This window comes from Phaseolus vulgaris, chromosome 3 (genome assembly GCF_000499845.2).
Source record: "Phaseolus vulgaris cultivar G19833 chromosome 3, P. vulgaris v2.0, whole genome shotgun sequence".
In the NCBI taxonomy this organism is placed as follows: Eukaryota; Viridiplantae; Streptophyta; class Magnoliopsida; order Fabales; family Fabaceae; genus Phaseolus; species Phaseolus vulgaris.
Genome location: NC_023757.2, coordinates 34,495,642 through 34,522,787, shown reverse-complemented (window position 1 = coordinate 34,522,787; position 27,146 = coordinate 34,495,642). Strand labels below are relative to the sequence as shown.

Genomic DNA, 27,146 nt, shown 5'->3' with positions numbered 1-27,146 from the left:
GAAGAAACAGAGATAAAAGTAAGAAAGTATTTTATATTGTGGCGTATGGGATGGAGAGTTTGTTTTGTGAAAGAGAGGAAGTTAAAAGGAAGAAGAAGAATTACTAAAGTGAGAGAAAGGAGACGTATAAAGATAATTAATTTGTTTATTTATAGTTCACCAATCAATAACGTGTGATTTTGACCAAAACTGAAGACTGTTTACCAATCTAGAGTAGGAGTCCATTAACACGCATGCATGTGGGTGGTATGGCAGTGCCCTACCCGTTTCTGAATCAATCGGAAAGTGGCAAAGCAGCAATAACAAGAAAACAACAAGGCTAAAAAACACCTACATGAGTGAACCCAGTTGGCTCATTCAATGCCCCCTTATGTAACCATTAAAAGTTCGTTGGGGTAGTTGTATCCACTATCCTCCCCCTCCACCTCTTCTCTCTCTCTAACCCTCACACTCTTTAAAACCATCCCAACTTTCATTATTTTCCAAACCATTCATCTTCCTCAACTTTTGTTCTCATTCACATTCTTAGCCTAACAATTACTCTTCCAAACAAAACCTAAACCAACACTCTCTTTTTTATTTTCTCTGCTTCCATTTTGCCTGCTATTCAACTCTCCCCTCCCAACCTCATGGCGGATCAAACCCGAGATTCTGGAAACGTATCCGTTGAAGCTTCGGAAGAAAGAAGAAAACTTCCAAACTTTCTGCTATCTGTGAGACTTAAGTATGTCAAGCTTGGCTACCACTATTTAATTTCCAATGCTATGTACCTTTTGCTCATACCCCTTATTGGGGTAGCTTCTGCTCATCTCTCAACTCTCTCCTACCAAGATGTTGCTCAACTATGGGAAAACCTAAAGTTCAATCTTGTCTCGGTCACTGTATGTTCGAGTCTTATAGTGTTCCTTGTCACCTTTTACTTCATGAGCCGTCCAAGAGGTGTTTACTTGGTGGACTTTGCATGTTATAAGCCAGAGCAAGACTGCAATTGCACAAGGGAGACTTTCATGGACAGGTCGATCAAAACCGGGGTGTTTTCAGAGGAGAACTTGTCCTTTCAGAAGAAGATAATTGAGAGGTCTGGTTTGGGGCAGAAGACATGCTTGCCTACATCAATCTTGAGTGTCCCACCAAACCCGTGTATGGCTGAAGCAAGGAAAGAAGCGGAGCAAGTAATGTTTGGAGCTATTGACCAGCTTCTGGCAAAAACTGGGGTGAAGGCAAATGATATTGGGATTTTGGTGGTGAATTGCAGCTTGTTCAACCCCACACCATCTCTCTCTGCAATGATCGTCAACCACTACAAGTTGAGAGGGAATATCCAGAGTTATAATCTTGGTGGCATGGGTTGCAGTGCTGGCCTTATCTCCATAGACCTTGCCAAACAGCTCCTCCAGGTTTGTCTGCACTTTAAATAAAATTCTTCCCTTCTATTTATGCTCATGAGTATTAAGCTATCACTTCCTATCTATTTAAGTTGTACCTGTCTACCATGCATGTCTCTATATGGTCTATATCTTCATGTAGCCAAATTAAAAATCAAAAGGACCGAATTATTTATGTAACAGGACGTGTGGGACCACAAGTAGACCTTCGTGCTTTAATGTTTCTTGTGGCAATTGCTGCCCCAGTTGTCCACATGTCCAGTTGATCTTCTTCATTGTCAATTTTGGTGGCAGTTGTTAGGTCATCCATTTTGCCACCCTATGTAATTAATGTTGTCCCAGCCAAGAGTATCCTATAGATTTAGACCCTTTTGGATGTGTTTACATCCCTTAACAGTTAACAGTTCTTCACTGGCACAATTGGCGGAAATGAAACTTAATTTCAAATTAACACTCAGTTGCCCTTAATTGAAGTTATACCATGATCTTACTATATATACCAATGGATCCTGCTGTCTATGTATAATTACAAATGATCAGTTGATCAGATTATTTTTTATTGGTAGTTTGGTACATGTGTGATTCCATTTTCTTTACTTAGGATTGCTCTATTGCAAAATTTGAATGGCTAATATTCACTTCTTTATGATAATAGGTTCATCCAAACTCTTATGCCTTAGTGGTAAGCATGGAGAATATCACTCTCAACTGGTATTTTGGCAACAACCGGTCAATGCTAGTCTCAAATTGTCTCTTCAGAATGGGTGGAGCTGCGGTCCTCCTATCCAACAGGTCTTCTGATCGCAGAAGAGCCAAATATCAATTGATCCATACAGTGCGTACTCATAAGGGTGCAGATGATAAAAGCTATGGTTGCGTTTTCCAAGAAGAGGATGAGAGTAAAAATATTGGTGTGTCACTCTCGAAGGATTTAATGGCTGTTGCTGGAGAAGCCCTGAAGACCAATATCACAACACTTGGGCCATTGGTCCTTCCCATGTCAGAGCAGCTCTTGTTTTTTGCAACTTTGGTGGCTAGAAAAGTGTTGAAGACCAAAATAAAGCCTTACATCCCTGACTTTAAGCTAGCTTTTGAGCACTTTTGTATCCATGCTGGAGGAAGAGCAGTGTTGGATGAGTTGGAGAAGAATCTGGAGCTCAGTGATTGGCACATGGAGCCTTCAAGAATGACTCTGAACAGGTTTGGTAATACTTCTAGCAGTTCCTTGTGGTATGAACTGGCCTACACTGAAGCTAAAGGGAGGATCAGAAAAGGTGACAGGACTTGGCAGATTGCATTTGGCTCTGGTTTCAAGTGCAACAGTGCTGTGTGGCGTGCATTGAGGACCATTAATCCTGCGAAGGAGAAAAATCCTTGGATGGATGAGATTCACGAGTTTCCTGTTCATGTGCCTAAAGTGGCAACCATTGGTTCCTAACTTAAACCTCTTACTTTTTTTGGGAGGAGGCTATCTAAAAGGAGAAAATTTAATTACTTAAGATTTTCATAGTTTTAATCTTAGGAGGTGTGCAAATTAGAAGAGAACATTACTCCACCAGAATTGCTGGTTTGGCAGTTTGTTTGATCTTGTGCCAGTGTGCTGAAGTTATAAGAGTGTGCATACAATTATATTGTCCAATGAAACATTTATTACACAAATTTTCATAAAATGTACAAGAGTACTTGAGAAAGAAAAATATGGAAACTTGTCAAGGTTTAAGGTTTGACTAATGCTAAACATCTACACATTTTTCGGTTTTGATATTCTTCTCCCTCTGTTTTTTTTTTTAATTTTTTATTTATTTTCAGGATAAGTGTTTTTATGATTATCCTATTTCTCTCATAGTTATCGTAGAGATTTAATAAGAAAATAACATATTGAACAACAAGAAATAAAATTGAGATGTGATTTTACATTGTTTTAAAATCATCTGGTGATACTTGTAGTAAAATGAGTGACAAAGACAAGTAAAAAAATATTTCTAATGATGTAATTCGACAATGTTTGTTAGGAGATATTGTGAAAAACGGACATGTAACATTAATTAATGTTAAATATACAATTGCATTTTAATTACGGTTACATGTACCATACGATTATAGTTATTTTTTTCAACTGTTGTTGTGATATGAATTTTATATTGTAGTAACATTTCATCTTTTTATTTCTTTTGTTTTTTCTCTATTCTCTTCCCCTTCTCCTCTTTGGTCAATTTTTGTGGCCGTTACTCATTGCATCCCAATTGGTTGTATCACCTTCAAAAACTTTGTTCATTGTACCAATGTATTTTAATTTGTTTTGTTTTGCCACCATCAATGTTATGTAGAATTAAATTCATGTTGGTACGTCCTCTTATGCTTTGATATTTTTTAAATTTTTGTTTAGCTTAAAAAATATGTTGTACTTCATATGATTTTGAAATTATTTTGTTAAATGTCTTCAAATTAGTTTAAGAGGTTTGTATTTTCGTTGTTATATGTCTTTGCAATAACATAAAGTCAAATGGAATTTAAACGATAATTTTCTTCACACCTATCATCATATCTAGCACTAGCACATATGACAATAGTTGAATAAACAACCACCATAATATGTCTAGTATAGAACGATAGGTTAAATTTTTTAATGACAACAACAATTCTAGAATAGTTGCTAAAACAAGTTTTTAATCATAGTTAAAATCTCCATTATTATTTTTTTTTAGTGGAACAACAATATGTACTATTAAATAAATAACATGTAAATACAATTTTTTTTCTTTGATGAACATTGTATTGATTCCTTTAATCAATAATAATTTTGTGTCAATTTAATTCCTTTAAAAATATAAATTATATTATCTGATTAATTAGTATTAATCAGTTTACTCTTTTATTTTAAAATATGCTAAACTAAAATATACGATTTCATTTTTTAAAGAAATTAAATTCAAATAACTTTCTATATGTTGTACCACTAAAAAAAAATTGCTAAATACAAATTAATTTTAGAGACAAAATATAATTTCTTACTATATTGACTAAATTATATATTATTTTAAATACTAAAAAAATATTGATATATAAAGTAGTTTGTATTATTAATAAATAGTTTTTTAAATTGATATCTAATTAGCTACCAAGATTTTAATTACCAACTTTATTTTTTAAAATAGTATCTAATTTAATCAATAATAATTAATTTTTATTTTTTTTTAAATTTTATTTAATTACTTTATTGTAGTGTACCTTTTAGCTGATAATTTGTTGTTGAATTATTCGATAAAATACTTTAAAATTGGAACAAATTATAGTGAGAAATTTTTGGTGAGTAATCACACATGACCAAAAGAATAAAATAAAGTGCATTTTAATCAACCATCACCTTAATTTCTAATTGTTGTTGACTTTGAGTACATTAAGTGTGTTTTGAATTTCACATGGAAACATCACACTAGCTTTTGATTTTAGTCGACATTGTCTCAATATATTTCACACTTTTTTTTTTAATGTAGTTGAAAGTAAATTTAAATTCTACATAATTCAAAAGATATATTTTATCTTTTAAATTAAATAATGCATACGTATATATCAGTAAAATTACAAAATAACAATTTTATACGAACAAAAGTTTTAGGTGAACTGTTGTCAAATCTTGATTGGTAATACTTTTGTAATTTTTTCTTACTAAGGATAGTTGCTTTCAAATCCTCACCATATCTCCAAATATGTGTAGGTTTTAAGTTCATTTCTTCTTCATGCCATAACTATTAATCTTCTTCCTCAGTTTTTAAATTTTTTTTCATCTTGTCATTTGCTCCACATTTTCCATCGATCATCATCAATTGACTGTTCCCTATGAAGAAATTTGTAACATGATACAAATTATATCGACAAATAGATGACTAAGGACACAACTGACACTTCACAATTAAGTCAGTCATCTCAGCATCCAAGACAAGACCCCACCAAACTTCAGAAGGACTTCAAAAAAAGAAGAATTGGACATAGGCTAGAGCATCAGATGTTCTTTCTTCTAGTCTTTATAAAAGACAAGTTTATATAAATAAATTGGGCTCACTTTGGGGGGTCCAAATAGAAGAATAAGGTAGAGTAGGGTATGCTTTGTAAATTGGGCTTGTGCCAAGCCCACCTTTCATGACATGTGCACCTAGGTTTAGGGTTTCTTTGACCTACCTTCTAGAAGGTTTCTCACAAATGACACTCCTACCCCTCTTACTATTGCTCCCCAAGTCACTCTCTCCTATATAAAGGGTGTCTTGCCTTGTGTACTTTTACAATTGAAATTGAATAGAAAATGAACTCTGCTTGAGTGATTAGTGAGTTTTGTCTCCTAAAGTTCTAGGGTAATCTTAAGTGTAGTGCATCTCAAGTGGCGGCTCCTCATCACTCATCTTGGAACCATCCACCATTCAAAGTGGCGTGATTCTTTGCTCCATTTTCCATAAGCTTTCTTCATCTCTTCATCTTTTTCCTTCATTATTTGTGCCATTTCCATTCCTTGTTATGTCCTTGGATTCTTCCATCTTGTTTCTTTCCATTATATTTTTTTATTTCCGAACCTCATCATCATCACCATATAATTGTGTTTTTCTTTTTGCCCTCTAGAAGTGAACCTTCACACTTACTTAACCACTTGGTTAAGTTCATGATCAGTGGGAATCTTCTTTGGGGTTTCTCACCATAATTGCTAATTCAAAATATCCTAAACAAAGGGCAACCCATAAAATGTGCAATCTTAAAATCAACTGACCATGTGGTATTAGAGCATGGTTATTTTGTGCTTAATTGCTTTTGAGTTGATTTGTGCCTTTAATTTTCAGTACATTCCAATTATTGATTTTATCTTCAAGCAATTTCAATTCCGCCTTTAAATTATTGTCATTTACAATTTCATCTTTTTATTCATTAAGCACTTTAAATTTTTCTTTTGAATTATTTTGCATCAATTTTTTTCCTTACCTCTTTTGCTTGAGTCTCATGTTCTTAGTGTTTTACGAGTCTTAAATCCATTCTACTTATTTTGATTTTAATTGTGAAGAACTAAAAACAAATTAGAAGTTATTTGAGTAGTGGTTGATTTAATTCCAAACATAGAAGGCAAGTGTTCATATGAAGTAAATCTCAACCCAATATCTTTTTCAAAACTTGGAAAGTGAATTAAAAATGTGCATGAAAGAAAGGGTATGGAAACTTTGAATCCATAAAAACAATGACAAAGAAAATTGAGTGCAATCACATTTAAAATTTCAAATTACTAAAGAGGATTCTAATTATATGGCAAATTGTTTTCATACTTGGAATTTAATCCTTCTTGCTTTTACAATTTCTAAGGATATTAAACCTTCATAGTTAAAGTTTAAATAAGTGCATTTGAGTCTTCATAAGTGGTTTTTTTGTTTTCCTTGTTAAAAATTTGTCATCCTCTAATTTATAAATTGGTTTAACTTTCTTTTATTTAGAAAAACATCATTTTACCTGGGATCTCAAGTCCCTTTTATAGTTTACCTCTTGTAACAACTTTCTATCACGAGAATATAATCTTAACTGAAAGCATACTCAACAGGAAAATATTTTGTTCAAAGGTACACTCTCTTGGCGTTGCAACATAACAGAATCTTTCCTCCAGGGAGTGCATAAAATAATAACAGAATAACCACCAGGGTACCAACTCATGTACTAGCATCAGGGGTCCAGCAATGTAGTCAAACTCGTAACTCGTACGAGGATCGGGAAGGAGCTAAAAGATCGTAACTCGACTCGTAAGAATTACTAACATATGAAAAATAATATTTAATACATAACACAACTGGAAACAGTTTCATAAATCATAAATTGTTCATACAGAAAACAACTAAGTTCACAAATATCTAATACAATTAAACTATCCAAGGAAATCCTTCATATACATATTGATTGAAGGATAATCATCATTCTCTTCTACAAGATCTTCATTTTCATTAATGTTATCTATGCCATGACCTTCATCATCCGCAGCAATTGGAGGAACCTCCAAATCATCCATAGGTTCAACTTCTCCAACTTCATCCAAATCATCCATAAGTTCAACATCATTTGCTTCATTATCTTCCACTGTCCATTCTTCATCAGAGGCAAGCTCATCAATGTTGTAGTTTTTTGTGTTCCTAACATCCTTCTTCTTCATCAATCTTGAATTAGTCATCACAAAGACTACATCATTCATGGTCTTTTGGTGTAAACGGTTTCTTTTTTTCGTGTGGACCTAAATAATTATAACATCATAAATTTATCCCTTTATAAATTCTAATTATAAAATGAACTCATAAATTTAAATGCTTACCCTTTCAAATGCACTCCAATTGCGCTCACACTCGGATGAACTACAAGTCAAACCCAAAACTCTAACTGCAAATCTTTGTAGTTCCGGAAGTGCATCACCATATTGTTCCCACCACTGTGCTGGAGTTTTTGTTTTGAGTGCACGTTGAGCTATTTCACTACCCAAAATTCAGATTTCCTCTTGAATGTCCACTACAAGAAATTCGCTCATTACCCGCGGATAATTACATACGGATAGAAATCCGTATGTAATATATGAGATACATACGAATTTTACATACGGATATAATTCCGTATGTAAAGTTGTGTTACATACGGATTTTTCCGTATGTAACAATATGTAATGGTGGCGCGCAAAAAGGGATATTTTTTTAGATGGATCCGTATGTAAGCAGAAGTGTATCCGTATGTAAATAACAATGTGTATTACATACGAAACTAATATACAGATGTTTTAAGTTTAAAAAAAAATCAAAATGGTAATGTATGTGTGGTTTTGTATATGCACGAGAGTTCTCATTGCTATCAGACTTGTGTGAACCCGAATGCATGCTTTCGTAAGGTGAAAGGTAACCCAACCTAACTTTCAATTTTCAAGCTTGAATTTGAGCTTGAATCTCCAATTTCGTAAGACCCCCAATTTTCGCAAACCACCCGTTTCAAAAACCCTAGGTTGCTTAATATGAGGCTCGTTGCGGTTTGAATGTTTTGAATTTGGTAACATTTTGCTTCATTTGTATTTTCCCTTTCTTAAAATTTGGCAGCTCTTGTTTATAATGGTGTGTTCATATGCTTTGAAATTCGTAGGTTGTTGTTCCTCCTTTTTTTCTCGTGGGTTCAATTTCTTCATTCGTGGTTGGTATATTATTGTATTTCTTGTTTCCTCCTACCATTTAAGGTTGAATTTCTCCTTTCACCGATTTGTTGTTGTGCACAGAGTTTGAACCTTGGAAGGGCTTGGTCGTGACATGAGGTAGTGAAGGGGAGAAAAGCTTCGAATCTTGTAAGGGCTTGGAAGCTCGAACCTGGTTTTCTTTTTATTTTGAGGTTCTATTCTACACTAGAACCTAGTTTATATTTTAGGGTTTATTCTGCACCTGCATTCTTTCTTTTAATTGATGTGGATGTTTGATTTTGCTTGTTTTAATTGATGTGGATGTTTGATTTTGCTTGTTTGAATTTATGTACTTTTTACAGTCAGTGCTTTGTGGTCTTATAATATAAAACAATGATGAATATCCATTGGAATTTGGAGGATGTTGCCTAAATATAAAACTGAATAGGCAAATGACTTAGAATGCCATGTGCCGATCTTGATAACCTATCACTGCACCGGTTCATGGATACCTGAAATATGAGGCTCTCCACTTCCCGGATATAGAGATCAATTGTCATCCATCTAGATAGAAGTGAAACATCTTTTGTAACCTGAGTATCAAAAAGAAAAACAGTTAGAGAGAAACTATTAAATCTGTCAACATTTACAGGATTAAAGCAAATTGGTAAGATAATTAAGTTCTTGATCTTATTCTACAAATTACATGTTATGATAAAGCATAACAGAGATTGGTGTAAGGGTCAACCATTCCTGCATTTGGATTGAACAGCACGTAGTTCAAAGAAATCCCATTAGGACTATCCTTGTAAGCAAAGTAGGGGTAGGCACAATTATTTCAATGTTTGAGTTTGCAAAGGAACTCAAAATCTGAGGATTAGTATCATAGATTCTTGTGTTTTGTGAGGTTAAGGGTGCTCAACAATTCAAGGACTTTGTCTGCTGGTGGCAAATTGTTAGCCACTTGAGCATAGCTGATTCCAAAAGACTCAACACCTTGAAAAAGTCCAATACTTGTGATGGTACAAGTCATTAGCTAAGTATGATAATCAGAAATACATAAAGGGTAGGAGGCAAAAACAAAAAGTTGTATAGAAAAACAGAAGAAACAGGTTATTTGTATAAATAGGCTATGGCTAAAATATAGGTCCAACACTTTTAATTACTCCTTTGCAGATTGGATTCTTAACCTGGTGATTTGTATAAATAGCATCAAGTAAGAAGGAGTGAGCAGTAGAGGGACAGGTGAGGTTCATAGGGTCTGTAGTGAACCAATATAAGGGTAAGAGGGGCTCAGAGTGCAGGACTGAGATGCAGAGGTCACAAAGCTGGAGTTGATTGGGTCTGCCTAAGTCTGGTAGGTTTAAAAAAGGTGCAGGCTGTTTTAGTAGTTTGCAATATATATGGAAGTAAAACAGGTGCAGGTGCAGGAACAACAAAAGTTGTGCCAGAGCTGAGGAAGAGTCCAAAGGAGAGCAAGGAGTAAATGCTGGTGGGAAGGGTAACAACAGGTTTAGTACGGTGAAGGCAGGTTTGTCTTAGTTCACATACACTGGTAGTTTGGTTGGTGCTGTTGCAAGATCTGATAAGGATGATTTGGTTGGTGCTTGGTTGGTAGAATCAGATAGATTATTGAGTGCTTAGATGAGCAGGTTGCTGGAATTAAATCGGAAGAAGGGTGCAGGCTTGGGGGTGTTTTAGGGGCCTCTAATCAAAGCAGATATGGTTATTGTGATAAAGAGAGATGATGCTTCTAGTAAGAGGCAATCTAGAGCAACAACTTGGCTTAAATGTGGTAGGAAACCAGTTTGGTGTGCTGTAGCTTTAATCATGGAGCTGCTGGTTTTTTGTTGCCTGTATGGGCTAGGGGTTTGAAGGATAATGGAGTTGTTGGAGTCATAGGTAGCTAGGCAGCTACTACTTTCCTATGCTTCATAATCTGAGTTTTATGCATTTTACTCCTATTCTGCTCAGTATACAATCACCTATCCGTGTAAATCTATCATTTTCATAACAAAAGCATACATGGTGTACCTTATTTCATTGTATATTGATACAACTCCAACAGTACCAAGCATACACATTCATCAGGAAAGCCAAGAGTAATTGGTCCACATGTTTCAGTCAAACCTGGATTAACCATTATGTCAATTTGTACTTTGTACATGCTGTGTCATGTCATCTTAACAAAAATATTTTTAAATTGTCACTAGGTTTGTTACTTTCATTGAATTGAGTTTGTATAAACTCTTACTGCCCATGTGTCTACACTTTACCACCATAGGTCAGACCTATAAACATAACCACATGTAAGAGTACTGAGAACCTGTACTTCAACTAAAGCTTGCAACCTTGAAAAGTAAAAGCAACCTAAAATACACTCTGGTGCAGTGAAAACAGGACTGCCAAGTGATTCACGAAGGTCATCCTTATTATCCTGCAAAATGAAACTCTACATTAACTTCCAATATTTCCTTATCTTCTCTTCCAAATCATATTCTGATCGCTGGTATCAATAAAGAGAGAAACTTCTCAGTTTTATATAATTACAAAGAATACACCATTCAATAAAATTATGAAACAGAACTAGTTTTTAAAACTTTTAACAACTTCCACCACAACCAAAGTAGGAAAAAGGATATCCCAACACTTGCTTTATATAAAAATTATGCTTTCTAATAGAAAGATAATGTAGGCATGACTTTTTATTGGTTTATGGTGAACCTGTTTTAGGATTTATACTGATCATGTGATAGTATAAAACTGTTATAGTTTATACATGAAACTCTTAAACTGTCTTTTTATCACTATGTATAGTTGCTAAATTTGATGATATTGTTGTTTATTCTTTTAATTTTTCAGGGTGGTGACTGAATTGTGGGAGCAGCAGCACAAGGGGCAGTGAATGCAACAGAGGCAGTGGAGGTTCTAGGATAACTCTTACGTGGAAGTAAAAGGTTGTTTTTGTAGTCATTAAAAGGTTAGATTTCGGTCACTTCAAATTTGTTTTGCTGCATTGATTTGTAATACTAGAAATTTACTATATTTCAGTTAAGGAAAATAAATCAAAAAATTTCTACTACCTATTGACACTTAGTTTGTATCCTTTTCATATGGCAGAGCATTTTGCCAAAGTAGGAGTTAAGTTAGTTAGGTGTGTGTTACGCAAAATAGTACTCAACTTAGAAGAGTACGATTGACAACAATGTTTTTGTCACGTCTTGGCTACAATGTAACAAATGCATAGTCTCTTGTGGATGACTTATCAAAATTTGGATGAATAAATAAATAAGCATAAATATTAGCCAAATTTGGATGACTTATGAAAATCCATATATTTTTAGCAGATTTTAACAATCTTAGATTTTTTCTAACAAGATAATTTATTCCAATAAGTAATCTGCAAATACAATTTATAACAATATTTTCGTCTTCCAAGGCTTGTCTTAAAAATTGGTTGACTTTTCATGAATTGCTTCATCAACAGAACATGGATCAATTTCCATCAAATCGTGGATGGATGTATGATAGGTGTCATAGAGGAAGAGTGCTTTGAAAAGTCTTTTATATTGCGAGTTGAAGAGTTTATAACCAAAGCTTGCCAACAAGAATGTTATCAGAATGATGGGGGAATACGATGTCCGTGTAGTAAGTGTGATTGTACAAGAATTTTGGAGGAAAGAGTTGTGAAGGTTCACCTCTACAAACATGGTTTCAAATTTAATTATTGGATTTGGACGGATCATGGTGAAGACATGGTACAAGGTGACTTGTATAATAACGATAATTGTATAACTTTGGGAATGGATGGTGCACATAACTAGGCAGAAGATGACCAATTTATGTGGATGGAAGAAATGGTGTATGATGCTCTTAGGCAACAAGAGTCAGTCCAGGCACCAAATGTAGATAACATGGAAGAGCCTCCAACGAAGAAAGTCAAAGATTTTATAAGCTTTTGTTGGATGCGAATACGCCATTGTATGAAGGGGCATCAGAGTCCAAATTATCAATGTGTGTAGACTATTAGCTTGCAAATCCAATTGGAATATTCCTGACCAATGCTTGGAGTTTATTTCAAAAATGCTTTTGGATGCAACACCCACCAAAACAAGTTTGCCTAAAAGTTATTATAGTGCAAAAAGGCTAGTGTCGAAGTTGGGATTACAGGCTAAGAGGATTGATTGTTGTGTGGATGGTTGCATGCTCTTCTATGATAACGAATACGATAAAAATGATGGAGCGTTGCTTGAATGCAAATTTTGTCATAAGCCAAGGTACCATCATCAGAACACCGGATCAAGTAACAAAAAATCAGTTCCTGTAAAGGCAATGTTCTATTTGCCAATAATTCCAAGGTTGCAAAGAATGTATGCTTCAACACAAACTGCGGGAGAAATGACATGGCACTATCATAACAAAAGCACTAATGGTATTTTGCGTCATCCATGTGATGGCGAGGCTTGGAAACACTTTGATAGAGTATATCCCGATTTTTCTATGGAGGTACGCAATGTGCGACTAGGTTTATGCTCTGATGGTTTTAATCCATATGTGCAAGCATCAAATGCACCCTATTCATGTTGGCCAATAATTGTGACTCCGTATAATCTACCTCCCGAAATGTGCATGTCTAAACCTTATATGTTTTTGAGTTGTCTCATACCGGGCCCATTCAATCCAAAGGCTGGTATTGATGTATTTTTATAGCCCTTGATAGACGACTTCAAGAAATTGTGGAGTGGTGTCCCAACATACGATATTTCAAGGAAAGAAAACTTCATGATGAGGGCAACGTTAATGTGGACGATTAATGATTTTCCTGCTTACGGTATGTTGTCTGGCTGGGGAACTCATGGTAAATTGGCATGCCCGCATTGCATGGAGCATTCAAAGGCATTTAGATTACATCATGGGGGCAAAAATTCTTGGTTTGACTCGCATCGTAGATTTTTACCGAATGATCACGCATTTAGGAGGAACAAGAATGCATTCAAGAAGGGGGAAGTTGACATGGATCCTCCACCACCTATGTTCACACCTACACAAGTTTGGAATAGAGTCAAGACTTATCCTAAAGTAACTGAAGGTGGTGGTGTGCAAAGAATACATGGTTACGGGGAGTGGCATAACTGGACAAAAAGAAGCATCTTTTGGGATCTTCCATACTGGAAAGACAATATATTAAGGCATAATCTTGATGTTATGCATATTGAAAAAAAAAATTGGATAACATCTTTAACACTGTCATGAATGTGAGTGGGAAGACAAAGGACAATGACAAAGCACGAATGGACTTAAGTTTGTATTGTAGGCGAAGAGACTTGGAACTGAAGTCACATCCTAATGGAAAAATGTTCAAGCCAAAAGCAAATTACACACTTGCAACCGAGGAAATTAAACATGTGTGTCAATGGTTAAAAGATCTTAGGATGCCTGATGGATATTCTTCGAACTTGGCTAGATGTGCTGATGTGAACAAGGGAAGGGTGTTTGGGATGAAAAGCCATGATTGTCATGTATTCATGGAATGCCTACTTCCCATAGCATTTAGTTCGTTACCAACTCATGTTCTAAATCCCATTATTGAAGTAAGTCATTTTTTCAAAGATTTGTGTTCTACAACACTAAAAGAGAATGACCTTACTAGGATGGAACAAAACATTCCAATAATTCTTTGTAAATTGGAAAGAATATTTCCCCCGGCATTTTTTGATTCTATGGAACATCTCCCTGTCCATCTAGCATATGAAGCCAAACTTGGTGGCCCTGTCCATTATAGGTGGATGTACCCATTTGAAAGGTAATAATAACAGTTATTACTCTTTATTTAATGTCAAGTATAATTATCAATCATAACATATTTCTTTGATTATAGATTCATGGGATATGCTAAACGATCTGTGAAGAATAAGGCTAGGGTAGAAGGATCTATTTGCGCATCTTATTTGCATCGTGAGACAACTCATTTTTGTTCACACTATTTCAACAACTTCATGTTAAGACCACAACATAGTAGAAATGAAGTGGACATTGAAAGTGAAAGGCTTCCATCAATCTTATCTATCTTTGACCAACCTGGACGTCATTTGGAAGGGAGATCACTCGTTGGTTAACTGATGAAGAATTGAACTCAGCTCATGTTCATGTTTTGATCAACTGTAATGAAGTTAAATCATACCTTGAGTAAGCCTCATGCACGATATACTTATGGTAAAAATTGTTATTCATTCATTAAGTTATCGCTAACCTAATGCATTGACACCTATATTTTGACAGCTCTTTCTTACATTCTAATGAAATTTCCGAATCACATGCTTCGGCTCGTATACATGCAGATTTCCCTTTGTGGTTTAGGATACAAGTATGTATCTACAAAATCTATAATTTAGTTTTTCTTGACTTCTTTAACCATTTCATAAAAAAATAATGACATTCATATATTTATAGGTTCATAAAGACCCTTTAACTGTGAAGAACCAACACCTAAGAGATTTATCACTTGGTCCTTTAAGGTGTGTAAAAGAATGGCACACATTCTTGTGAATGGGTACAAATTCCACATTCATGCATGGAGCGAGGGAAAGAAAACAATAAATAGTGGGGTCCATGTAAAGGGTATTACAGAAGGAGGTGAGGATGATTTTTACGGTGTGATTCAACACATGTATGAGGTGGAGTACAATTCTTCGACCTCAGATAAGAAAGTTGTATTATTTTACTGTAATTGGTTTGATCCATCAACAAGAGGTACAAGAGTGGATTCCAAATATGGTATTGTGGATATTCGAATGGATAGAAGATATGTGCCATTTGATCCTTTTATCATTGCACATAATGTTCGACAAGTTTATTATGTACCATATCCAACATCACGCAGAGACAAACGTGGCTGGTGTGTTGCAATCAAAACAAAGCCCAGAGCTTGTATAGATTCTGATGATGTAGAAGTTGAAGTGCCATATCAAGTTGATGAAATGTCACATGTTAATGAAGTGATTGAAGTTGAACAAGTTTCAGGATTAAGCGATTTAGAGGCTGAGCTTGAAGAAGTGGACATAAACAATCTATCATCATTTGAGCATGAGATAGATGAAGAAACAAATGAATGGGAAGAGGACAATGAGGACGGAGAAAGTGAAGACGAATATGGAGATGACTTTGACATCTCTACCTCTGAATAGACTTAGGCAACCAGTGTTAACAAATAATATGTATTGTATGAACTACTGTGTACTGTTGTTGTTAACATACTGTTTATTGCTCCAGTTAATTTGATGTCATACTCTTGGGTTATGTTTGCTGATGAAATTTTTACATGTTTATTTGAATTTTTTTATTAAACTATATTCAATATATTTTTTCTCAATTCATAAACTTATATTACCTTCATTATCATTTCATGCCATATATATAGATGTCATCAGGAGGTTCTGATCAACCATCACCGAGTAACAACAAAAGGGGAAAAAAACCTTATGTGATAAAATTGTTATCACGATTTAACAATCAAAATCCATCATCCAGTCAACCCAATACACCTATTCCTTCTTCAACTCATGGATCGACCCCACCAATAGCAAATGCTACCCAATCCACCCCACCATGCATCAACACCATCTCCACGTGTTGGTTCTAATGCATCAACCCTAAACCCAGATATTACACCATCTCCATATACAAATCTAGGAGGGACGCATTCAAATTTTGCAGGCAATAACTTAGAGGACAAGGTCCTCTCAGCTGGTGATCGCCCTTTGATTCAGCCTATTGGGGGAGGGTAAGAATATAATAAATTTCAATTTATATGCATTACTATTATTCTTATACTTTTTTTTGGTATTTAGGTTTTATCCATCAAAAATTGCATCCAAGGCCATCACTGCCACCATTAAGCAACAATTTAGTGAGTCATGGCTGACATGGGGGGCAATTCCAAAGGCTGACCGAGATATATTTTTTCAATGTTTTAAGGTACTTGTTTTTTATTCCTTTAAAAAATGCTTATAATTTACAATTTGGATTGATGATTGTTGTTTTGCAGAGGAAGGTCACATGGAGGGTTGAAGATAAGGACAAAGTTAACAAAAATTTCCATACGAAGGCTTCTCACAGTCTTTCACAAATGTTTAAAGTGGCTCGCCAAGAAGGAAAACGACCAGAATGGATTGGGAATAATGTTTGGAACAACCTCTTGGAACAGTGGAACATGCCTCTGTATCGATCCAAATGCAATACAGCTAAAAAAATCGTTTGTCTGAAAAAGGTGGATGTCTGCACACCGGAGGATCCATTAGCGTGCATGAACACGCTATTCGTTTGGTATGACTTCCATATAAAATTTTGTACTAATTTATGATTAATTATTACCTCCTTAATTTATAAAATGTTTTCTTTATAGACACAGGAGCTTGGTCGCACGGTCCATGTTGATGAAGTGTTTCAACAAACACATATACGGAAGAGCACTGGAGATTTTGTAGATGATAGATCGAGACGGACACATGTTAGTTTTTTTATCAAAACTTTTTTAATTTTTTTTTTCATGTACATTAATTACTATGATAACAAATATTTTTCATTTTAATGGGAAGATTTTCAAAGTAGATTTTCTCGAGCAGTCTCTGAGTCACAATCTACGACTGTCTCAATAACTACTCCATTAGATGCTGCTGAGAAGGAAAGATTAATAAATAGTTGTTGGTTACAATCTACAGGTGGAAGGTACAAGGGACGAATATATGGGGTTGGACATGTCGATGATCACAAAGACTGTATTGATCGCTGCCTACAAGAAACACAAGCATCTTCTAGTAATAACAAAGCTGATGCAAGAGAAATTGTTGAACTTAAGCAGCAGATTCAAGACATGAATGCTCAATTTCAATCCTTCCAAAATTTTATGCTGCAATATCTACCACCTGAAGCAGTAGCAGCGGCACAAAATATTTTTCAACAGCCAAATATCCCGCAACCAACTCAACAAAATCAGATACAAGACAATGATGAAGTACAACATCATAGTAATCATAATGAACATGATAGTAATCATGAAGAACAACAAAAATTCACCTGGTCAAGATTATAATAATTATTAGCTTCTTTAAAACTTTTGTAATGATTTGAATTTTCTTTTATTAGATGCTTTTTATGTTTTAATGAAAAATACATTTGGATATTTTGAACATTTAGAAATAGGATTGTATTTATGAACAGGTCTGAATGTTGATGGATATTGGATATTTTGAACATTCGGAAATATTTATGGGCAGTTCTGAATGTTTGATTGATATTGCTTTTGAATGAATTCTGAAAACTGGAATTGCTTCTGATAATGCAGGTTCTGAACAGATTTCTAGTGCCTTCAATTACACGAAATACTGACCCCTATTACATACGGATTTATCCGTATGTAATCTCCTCCCCTGTTACATACGGATTTATCCGTATGTAATCTCCTCCCCTGTTACATACGGATGAATCCGTATGTAATTACATACAGATTTATCCGTATGTAATTACATACAGATTTATCCGTATGTAATTACATACGGATTTGAAATCCGTATGTAACAGTTACCTACGACGGTTTTACATACGGATTTTCGTCCGTATGTAATCATGTTTTACATAGGGATTTCTTGCATTACATACGGATTTTGACCGTATGTATATGCAGTTTTTCTTGTAGTGTTATGGGGCCATGACATTAAGAAACTTTTGGATTTGTACATTCTTCCTAGCTTTATCTGCATGTCTTAAAATTCGTCTTGAATATTTGCTCAATAAATATCACTTGTATGTAACCTGATTATCAAAAAATGTGTGAAATTTGTTCACCTTTTCTAATTATAATATGAAATTTGTAGGTGATGATGCTTAAGAATTCGAAGAAAATGGGATTAAAGATCAGTGGAACCTAGTAGTAGCCTTTCACATCACAGCATGGGATTAGGAGAGATCAATCACAAAAAGTAACAAAACATATATCACCTTGTTTATGATGAAGCTAGAATTGATTACATTGCTTCCCTATGTGCAAACACAATTCCATATCACATGAAATATTATTAATTTTAGGCCTCTTACTTAAAAAATTTGAGTTATGGTTGTTGACATTTCAACTTCACTCCTTGATGTGAGTTGATTTTAGGATTGTTCATTTCATGGTGTGACACTTTACTTGGATTGAGATTTTAGGAATTTAAGAGTGAAGACCTTTGGAAAATCCCCACTGGACATTAACTTAACCAAGTGGTTAAGTAGATGTGAAGGTTCATTTCACAAAGGCAAAAGAAAAAGACAATTATAAGGTGAAAATGATGTTAGAAGGTGCGAAATTAAAGAACAAGGAAAAGAAACAAAAATAGAATTGCCGAATGGAAACAAGGAAAACCAAACAAGAACATGATACAAAGAGTAAAAATGAAATGACAATGGAAGAATAGATGAAGGAAGGAGAAAGCTTATGTGATGATTGTCCTCCAAGATAAGTGAAGATAGTCGCCACTTGAGAGCTCTCAATACTCACAAGATAAGACCTAAATGCTAAGAGGAATTCAAACCTCACTAACACCTCATACAATTTGTGCATACTAACTCTTATTCTATTGATTTCAACTTGTAAAATACACTAGATAGGCCTCCTATTTATAGGTGAATGAGCCTTGGAGAACAAGCTAAAGTGGTAGGATGGGAAAAGGGAAAAAATGGGCGGCCTTAGGATTTAACTAAGTCAAACCCGCATCCTAGGCTTGTCCTTTTAAAAACTAGGTCAAAATGTCTTCCAAAAGGGCTAGAAACAAGCTAAAATTCTACTCACACCCCCTATTATGCTAAAGGTACCTTATTCTAGCCTATATTTTCTATTTGGACCCCCAAAGTGAGCCCAAATTATTTACAACTTGTTTTATTCTTAAGAAGACCACCAGGAAGAACTTGAGATGCTCTGGTCTTTGTCCATTTCTTCCTCTAGTGAGGTCTTCACTTGAATGTTGAGATGACCTTTAATAGTGTGCATCATTGGTCATCTTCTTGTTGTCTTGGTTTGTATCACTCCTTGAATAAACCTTGAGTTATTCATTGTCTTGGAACAAACCAAGGCAAGTAGTTTATAAATTATGATATTAACTTGAAGCTAAACAAAGAGAAATTTCAAAGGAAATTCATCTTTGATTTTGTGAGTGAAAATTGAGAAACCCGGGATTTATAAAAACAAAGTGGTTAAAGAAGATGAAGAGAGTCATGTGATGTGGATAAATAGTTAAAGTCAAATTTTATTGACGTGGAACTCCATTTGTCACATGGCAAACTCATTAACATCGTTTGTTGGGGAGAATGTGTCGCATAACTTCATAAAATATAAGAGTGTAATAAGATTACACTTTCAATGAGTGACGAAACATAGTTCATCATAAATGTTTAAAGACGAAAAACATATTTAATCCAAAGATTTAATAGAAACTCAATTAAAAATATTTAAATTTATAAAAACCATACTTAAACTTTTATTATTTAATTAAACTTAACTAGTTTGATTATCTTATTTTATAAGCTTAAAATTATTTATAGGACTGTATATAATTGACCCTTTAATGTGAGTTACTCGTAACAATTTCACTCCTGATTACATGAAAGTATCAACCATTGGTAAATTGAATTTGTTCTATTAATTAATATTACATGAACAATTTTGACATATGTGGCGGCTTCTTTGAATTGTTTTGTTGGCGGTGTAAAGAGGAGTGGGCAATTTTGAGTGGGCCATGATCATGACTAAAATCTGAATTGGTGGCCCAATTTTGATTGATTGTTTTGTTTTCACACAGTTGACCTTTCTTACTGCAATGGTCACTCTTGCCATGTTTATATATATATATATATATATATATATATATATATATATATATATATATATATATATATATTGTGTAATTGGAATGAACACAGAAATTGATGGTATCCTTCCTAGGGTGAAGTTTTATTAGCTGAACTATTCAACAAGGACAAGCTTCAATATAATATTCTCCCATTCATTATATATATGTGCCTCTTTTCACACCACTGTGCTATGCATGCTATTATTATTGAATTGGTATGAAAGGGAGTTGGTGGAGGCTGATGAAAGGGATGACCAATGATTGGTGCACCAAGATCATTGCTTATACTTTCTTCCCTTCTTTTTCTCTCAAAATAAAAATTGCTGATTCGTATAGAATTATATAAAATAACTTGAGAAATCATGACCAAAAGTCAAATTTTATTTGTAAAAAAAAGAAGTGTTAATTAAATAGAGTTTGCTTAAGTGGCAAGGTATATGAATTCTAAAATCTTGGACAGTGGGAAATGGGGACCCGTTTGAATAATCCATTTATTTTATTAAATAAATTGACGTATTAGTAAGATGTTGGACTAGTATATATAATCGTATTCTACAGCCATGTTTGTACTTGTACAGGAATTCTTGTTCAACGTGGTCAAATTATTGTTTCCAAATTTCATGTACATAATACTAAATCACAAGTTTGTTTTATATAAAACTCAGTAATTTTTTGTACTTCAATCATTGAGTATGTATTATTTTAATTCATTATAACAAGAAGATTAATTTTGATCATGTACTGTACATCTCACTAATATATTTTCATATTTTTACTTTTTCGGCCAATTGTAGATTCTCATTCTCATATATTATATTTATCGTATATTTTAATTAGTTAACGGTGTAAAAAAATATATTTACATTCTAACAATGTACAAAGTTAAATTCATGATGAAGTGAATTAATTGAAAAATATTAATTCATTTAAAAATGCATTCTCAAGCAGACAAATCGTGGAAAGATTGTTGGAACTACTTTTCTATTAAAAAAAAGTATTTCTTTAACTAATGATTTAAGGATGTGTTGTATTAAATAAATTTTAAAGAATATTTGAATTAATTTTCAATTAAAATATTACAAATTTCACATCAACTAAAAATAAAGGTGCTTCAAATCTTATTTTATAAATTATTTTTATAATATAAGGTTAAATTTAAAATTTAAAATTCACTTTTTAATATAAAAAGTTATATTTGAGTATTAAAAGTATTTTTATCTGTTTCTTTTTTTATCTTTTTTATTTTATTTCTCTAACTTACTCCTTCATTTTCTAAGAACAGGTTCATCAGTGAGTTCAATAATATTAAACAAAAAAATTGAATTCATTGATAAATTAGAAGAAAAAAAAGATAAAAACAACGAGTGTCTTTTTATTGATGATAAAATTAAGTAACAATTTACTTAAATAAAAACAAAAAATATTTTAAAGAAATTTTTTTTAATAAAAACTGAATTAAAAATGTCTAATAATTTATAAGTGGATAAAATTTAATTAAGTGGAAGAAATTATACTGTGTACAGTTGAACTGAATTCATAATGGTGCCATTATGGCTTAAATTAATTGATTGTGGCTTATGGACCTTATTTGGGTCATATGTGACATAGTAATGTTTAATGGTTGGCAGTTGAAACTAAATATGCTTTTGTCAACTTGGTAATTATGAAACCTTTTCGTAGACAAATGCAATGTCCTCTTCCTTTCAAAATATTTTTTAAATAAGGCAAACACTAATCTCTATCTTTAAGAGCATGTTATTACTTCTTTGTCATACCTTATTTTTTTAGTCTCTCTTTTTTTATTTCAAAACAACTAACTTTTAAAATTTCAAAAATTCTTTTTTCTCTATTATATCTATATCTTATATTATTTGTAGTTTTATATATTTATAAAAAAAATAAACGATAAGACTTTTCCCAATTTTAAAAATATTACATGCGTTTCAGTTCACTCCAATCTAGTCTCTAACTCTCCAATGATTAGGCATTTGTTTAACAAATTAATAAAATATAAATCCTATTGTAATACTAATTAGTATTGACGGTAAAACAACAAAAATAATATTGACTAGAAAAAATAAAACATGTAATTTAAATGAAGATAATTCAGTTCCAAATTATAAAGCATTACGAATAATGTTTAATTAAAGTAAAAGTGACCTGTAAACTTTTAAATTCTTACTAAAAAATATATATACCTTTTTAATCTTTTACATGAAAATAAATAATTTATTCATTTAGATTCAAAATAGTTTAACTTGGTTCATTTTAATTAATAGTATTATAAACTTAAACTTTATTCTAAAAACATTCGTAGAACAAATTGTTTAAATAATAACTTTCTTTCATTAACGAGCGTGACTTATATTGAATGTAATTTTGTACGCAACTAGTTCAAGGGATAGTTTCTTTCACCAATGGGTGTGACTTGTTGAATTTGTATGTACATTTAGTTAATGCGAAAAAAAATATTATTAATTAATAAAAATCATGTAACTAACATGATTTTAAGACAGATCTTATAAAAATCCATAAATTTATCATAAATTTATAAAAGGTTGAATTAAACTTAAAATATATTTCTTCAAATATTATCAAAGTTATTTAAAATTTATTATGTAAGTAGTATTTATTAAGAAAATCATAACTATAAAATTTTATGAGAATACTTGTGCTAAAAAGTCACACTTATTTGATAGAAAAATAACTCAATCACAACAAATATTCTTTATGAACATTGACTCAACCTGAATTGGATTTGTGAAAACAGTGTGTTTGAATTCATTTGCGATCCCTTAAAAGACGCTATAAAGTTTCTCTAAAACCATGTTATTGCATCTTGTATTGCTTATGGTGCCATCATAAAGGCATCGCACTGTCTCTCAGTAATGATTTTTTTTAGATTTCAATATACTTGGATAATGTTAGGATTATGACTTAGCAAATTCCATGCATTTTCTCTCAATTTGTGAAGTGCAACCTACTTCTGTCTTGTCTTGTGGGTTGGTTCAAGAACCACCTCAACACTCAAAGACAAACACTCACAAAAAATTGGTGGAGGGCTTATTATTAAATATTGTGACATGCATACATCCCTTCGCCACACACGTCACGCACTAAACCCTCATGAAGTTTTTCCAAAAATTGTACTCAAATTTCCTATGCAATAAAATTATTTTATTAACATTCCTCTCAAGATTACAATGAGATCAACTATGGATCTCAAAAAATTATTGTATATTTATATGGTTTGGATTCTTGTGAAGCACGAAAACACCAATGTTTCACGTCATGATATCAATCGCAAATATAAAACAAAATCCTATCTAGCTGAGATTTAATATTCCAACTTTAAGCCCTAATCTCTAATTAGTGGTCTCACTTAAGGAATTGTTTTATCTTTGAGTTTCAGCCATCCAAAAGCTTATTCCTTGTCCGTACAACATATACGTACACATACAAAATGAATAAACAAAATGAGAAATAAATAATTTTGATTAATTTGAATAAATGTACAAGAGAAGAGACACCTGATTACTAACTACGTATCTATCTAAGCCGCCCCAGTTTGCTCTGTCTTCGATGTGGGGACCAAGGAATAATATATAATATGTATGTACTGTTTTTCATTCTAATCATAATTAGAAAGCTTTTGAGTTACGTATAGCAACAGCTGCTACATTATATTCCAATATTATATCTTTCATGAATTAATATATCAATTTCTACCCTCTGACTCTATATTATTCTTCTTTTCTTCATTCAGTTTTACTAGTTTCTCGCAGGAAGAACACATAGTCAGAGTCGCCGTTTTGGATAGTTGAATGCATCCAACCTTAAGTGCACGTACTTCCTGCAATTCCTTCTTCAATCTTTTGTTCTCATCGCTTAGATTTTGACACTGTTTTTTCAACCACTCACGCTCCACTTCTGTCTGCTTCAGTTTGGTCCTGCACATATCATTATTAATTATGATATTTAAACATATAATAACATCTCTGAAATTTAATGCACGCCACAGGACGATATAGTCAACACAATTAATAATTTATTAAATAAACAAAACCAAGCCCTGGAAAAGAAAACGGAAAACTCTCCCTTTTCTTTCCTCTCTTTTTATCTCTACCCCCTAAAGATTGAGCTTTGAAGGAACCCAGATATTTAATGCAAAACAATTGATCAAGAATAAACAAAGGTATAACGTTAACGTACCTTGCTCTTCTGTTCTGAAACCAAACTTCAACTTGTCTTGTCTTTAACTTCAATTGATGAGCCAGTGCTTGTTTCTGAACCTGCATGTCCAACCAAAACCAACACATCATAAACTCTCTCACCTTGTGGTACAAAACAAAAAGAATTGACTCATAAACATATGGTACAATACAAATGATCATATGTACGAAACAAAATCATCACTAGTGTTACGTATGTGTGCCATACACAATAACCACTTGCGGCGTGCAATCTAATCCACACATCCAGAGATAAGTTTTTAGATATATAGAAAAAATTAGAAGGAGAAAAGGTGAATAGATACCGGATTAAGAGTGGTGTGCAGTTTGAAGCTGTTCTCAAGCATGGATGATTGGTCCTTGGAAAGCCTCAGTTTCTTTCTGCTTCGGTTGTTGTTGTTGCTGTTATCGTTATCAGAATCAGTACTCTCTACCTTATCGTGATTCAAGTTAATGGCTTCCCCTTTTGGACAAAGCTCAAACGCTAAGTCTAGGCACGCCACAGGCCTCTTCTCTTTCTGCTTACCCTTTATTGGGACATGCCCTCCCATTCCTAGTCCCAAACATAGCCCAGTGATGCATTCTTCAGCGTCTTCCATTTTCACAGAGAGAGAGAAGGAGAAAGAGAGAGAGAAGGAGTTGGAGAATTGTATGATGAAGTATATAGTCAAAAGGGAAAGTTGGGTTTATGAAAGAGGTGGATATAATACAGATTTTATTGTTGGGTTTGGTCTTGGTCATAGAAATTCAATTTCAATAAGTTATTATATGGCTACTTGGTTTCATTAGTAATATAAAATTGTGTGTGTAGAATAATTATGGTACTAATGACAACTCCTATATTAAATGTAACAATAAAAAAATGAAAAAGAGTAAAAGCATGGCTTAGGATTGTGACCCCTCTTAGGAAACCATAAGTTTTCCTAATGATATACTATTATTTGACAATTTTCTCTTTTTTCTTTGTGCGAATTCCAACCTTGTTCGAGTCAGCCATGTATCTTTCCCAGAACTTTCCTATGATTTGCGAGTCTTCACAGGTGGGTTCCAACACATTCATCGTACTTTACAAAACTTCTATACTGTATATTCAGAATAGTTTAACTAACTTAAATAATTCAACATCGAGTAAATAATCAGTACATTTTTCATTTCACTTAATAATTGCACAGTACCTATCGAAGTTGGATGATCCATATCGAGACAGTTAAAAATAAAAGTCTCAAAGTAAATAACAATATATGATAAATAAGATGTTTTTAATTTTATGATTATACCTATCAAATACAATTCTTTAATAAAATAATTCATCACAAATTATATAAATAAATACATCAGATAAAATAAATATATGTAATTAATACAACGCATATTATACATCAAATATCAAATTTTTATTTGAGTATGGAAGTACCTTTTATAAAATTCTTCCGATTAAAAGTTGAAAATTGAGATTTAGAAAGAAAGAATGAAGAAAGAATTGTTTAACTAACAATGATGATAACATTGAAACAAATGATATTCAAATATAGTGCGTGGGTTCAAAAAAAAAGTATAATCCTACCAACCAATGTAAAATAATATTTCCATAATAGTGTAAGAGGCTTCTATAGTGAAAACACGTAACTAACAAAATTAAACCCAAATAAACTAAGAACAAGCTGTGTAACTAATAAATCACCAGAACGAACATTCATATTCGGACTATTCATTAGTCTTCGAGGGGCATTTTAGTAAAATGATTGGCATTAATTTGGAGTTAATGGTGTGGCTACTGAAAATTTGACACAAACTCAAACTAAAGAAATTACTACACACATTTCTGAAACATATAATGCACGTTTTAAAAAGATCTTTACTATTCATTTAAGTTTATGGCCTAAGTTTTTGGTTTGAAATTAAAATTTACTTCCCTATTTTCTTTAATATTAGGTATTTCTATTAATTTTATTGAGTTTATTAAAATTTTAATTATTTTTTTTAATTCATTATTTATTATTTAAAAAATATACATGTTCATAAAATTTAATAGCACTACAAGAAAATCATTAAATAACAACCAAACTTAAAGACAAAAAATAATTAGTCATTATATTAACTAAATTAGATATTAATTTAAAGACAAAAAAAATATTAGTATCTATAGTGGTTTCTATTATTAATAAGAATTTATAAAATAGTTTCAAAATAAGTATCTAAATTCCCTAACTAGATTTTAATTACTTTTAGATTCTAAATTCGTCTCTAAAAGATAATAGAAACTAATTTAGAATATAAAGTAGTAAGTAGCTAAAATCTTTGTAGTTAAAGGTTAGATACCAATTTAGAAAATACTTTATAAATTTTTATTAATAATAAAAATTACTTTAGACACTAATAATTATTTTAATTTATAAGATGGTCTCTAATTTAGTCAAATAGTAATTAATTATTTTGGTCTTTAAAATTAGTTTATATTTAATAATTTTGTTTTAGTGTTGTGACTACTTTCGGT

General features: G+C 32.8%; 3 protein-coding genes across 3 annotated transcripts; 1 reads left to right on the top strand and 2 right to left on the bottom strand.

Annotated features, from left to right (window-relative positions):
* The first annotated feature begins 355 nt into the window (after positions 1-355).
* On the top strand, positions 356-3,147 carry LOC137807298 (3-ketoacyl-CoA synthase 11-like). Its single transcript, XM_068607885.1, has 2 exons — positions 356-1,397; positions 2,041-3,147. The coding sequence occupies exons 1-2, from the start codon at positions 630-632 to the stop codon at positions 2,821-2,823; spliced, it is 1,551 nt and encodes a 516-aa protein (XP_068463986.1). The 5' UTR covers positions 356-629; the 3' UTR covers positions 2,824-3,147.
* Positions 3,148-7,269: 4,122 nt separating this feature from the next.
* Positions 7,270-10,708, bottom strand: LOC137805578 (uncharacterized). The gene is made up of 4 exons (XM_068605521.1): positions 10,622-10,708; positions 9,028-9,134; positions 7,708-7,864; positions 7,270-7,629 (listed from the first exon to the last, which is right to left on the bottom strand). Exons 1-4 carry the CDS (start codon positions 10,706-10,708, stop codon positions 7,270-7,272), a joined length of 711 nt encoding a protein of 236 aa, XP_068461622.1.
* A 13,189-nt stretch (positions 10,709-23,897) lies between these two features.
* On the bottom strand, positions 23,898-25,391 carry LOC137807297 (homeobox-leucine zipper protein HAT22-like). The gene is made up of 3 exons (XM_068607884.1): positions 24,958-25,391; positions 24,633-24,712; positions 23,898-24,370 (listed from the first exon to the last, which is right to left on the bottom strand). Exons 1-3 carry the CDS (start codon positions 25,249-25,251, stop codon positions 24,139-24,141), a joined length of 606 nt encoding a protein of 201 aa, XP_068463985.1. The 5' UTR covers positions 25,252-25,391; the 3' UTR covers positions 23,898-24,138.
* Between the last annotated feature and the right edge of the window lie 1,755 nt (positions 25,392-27,146).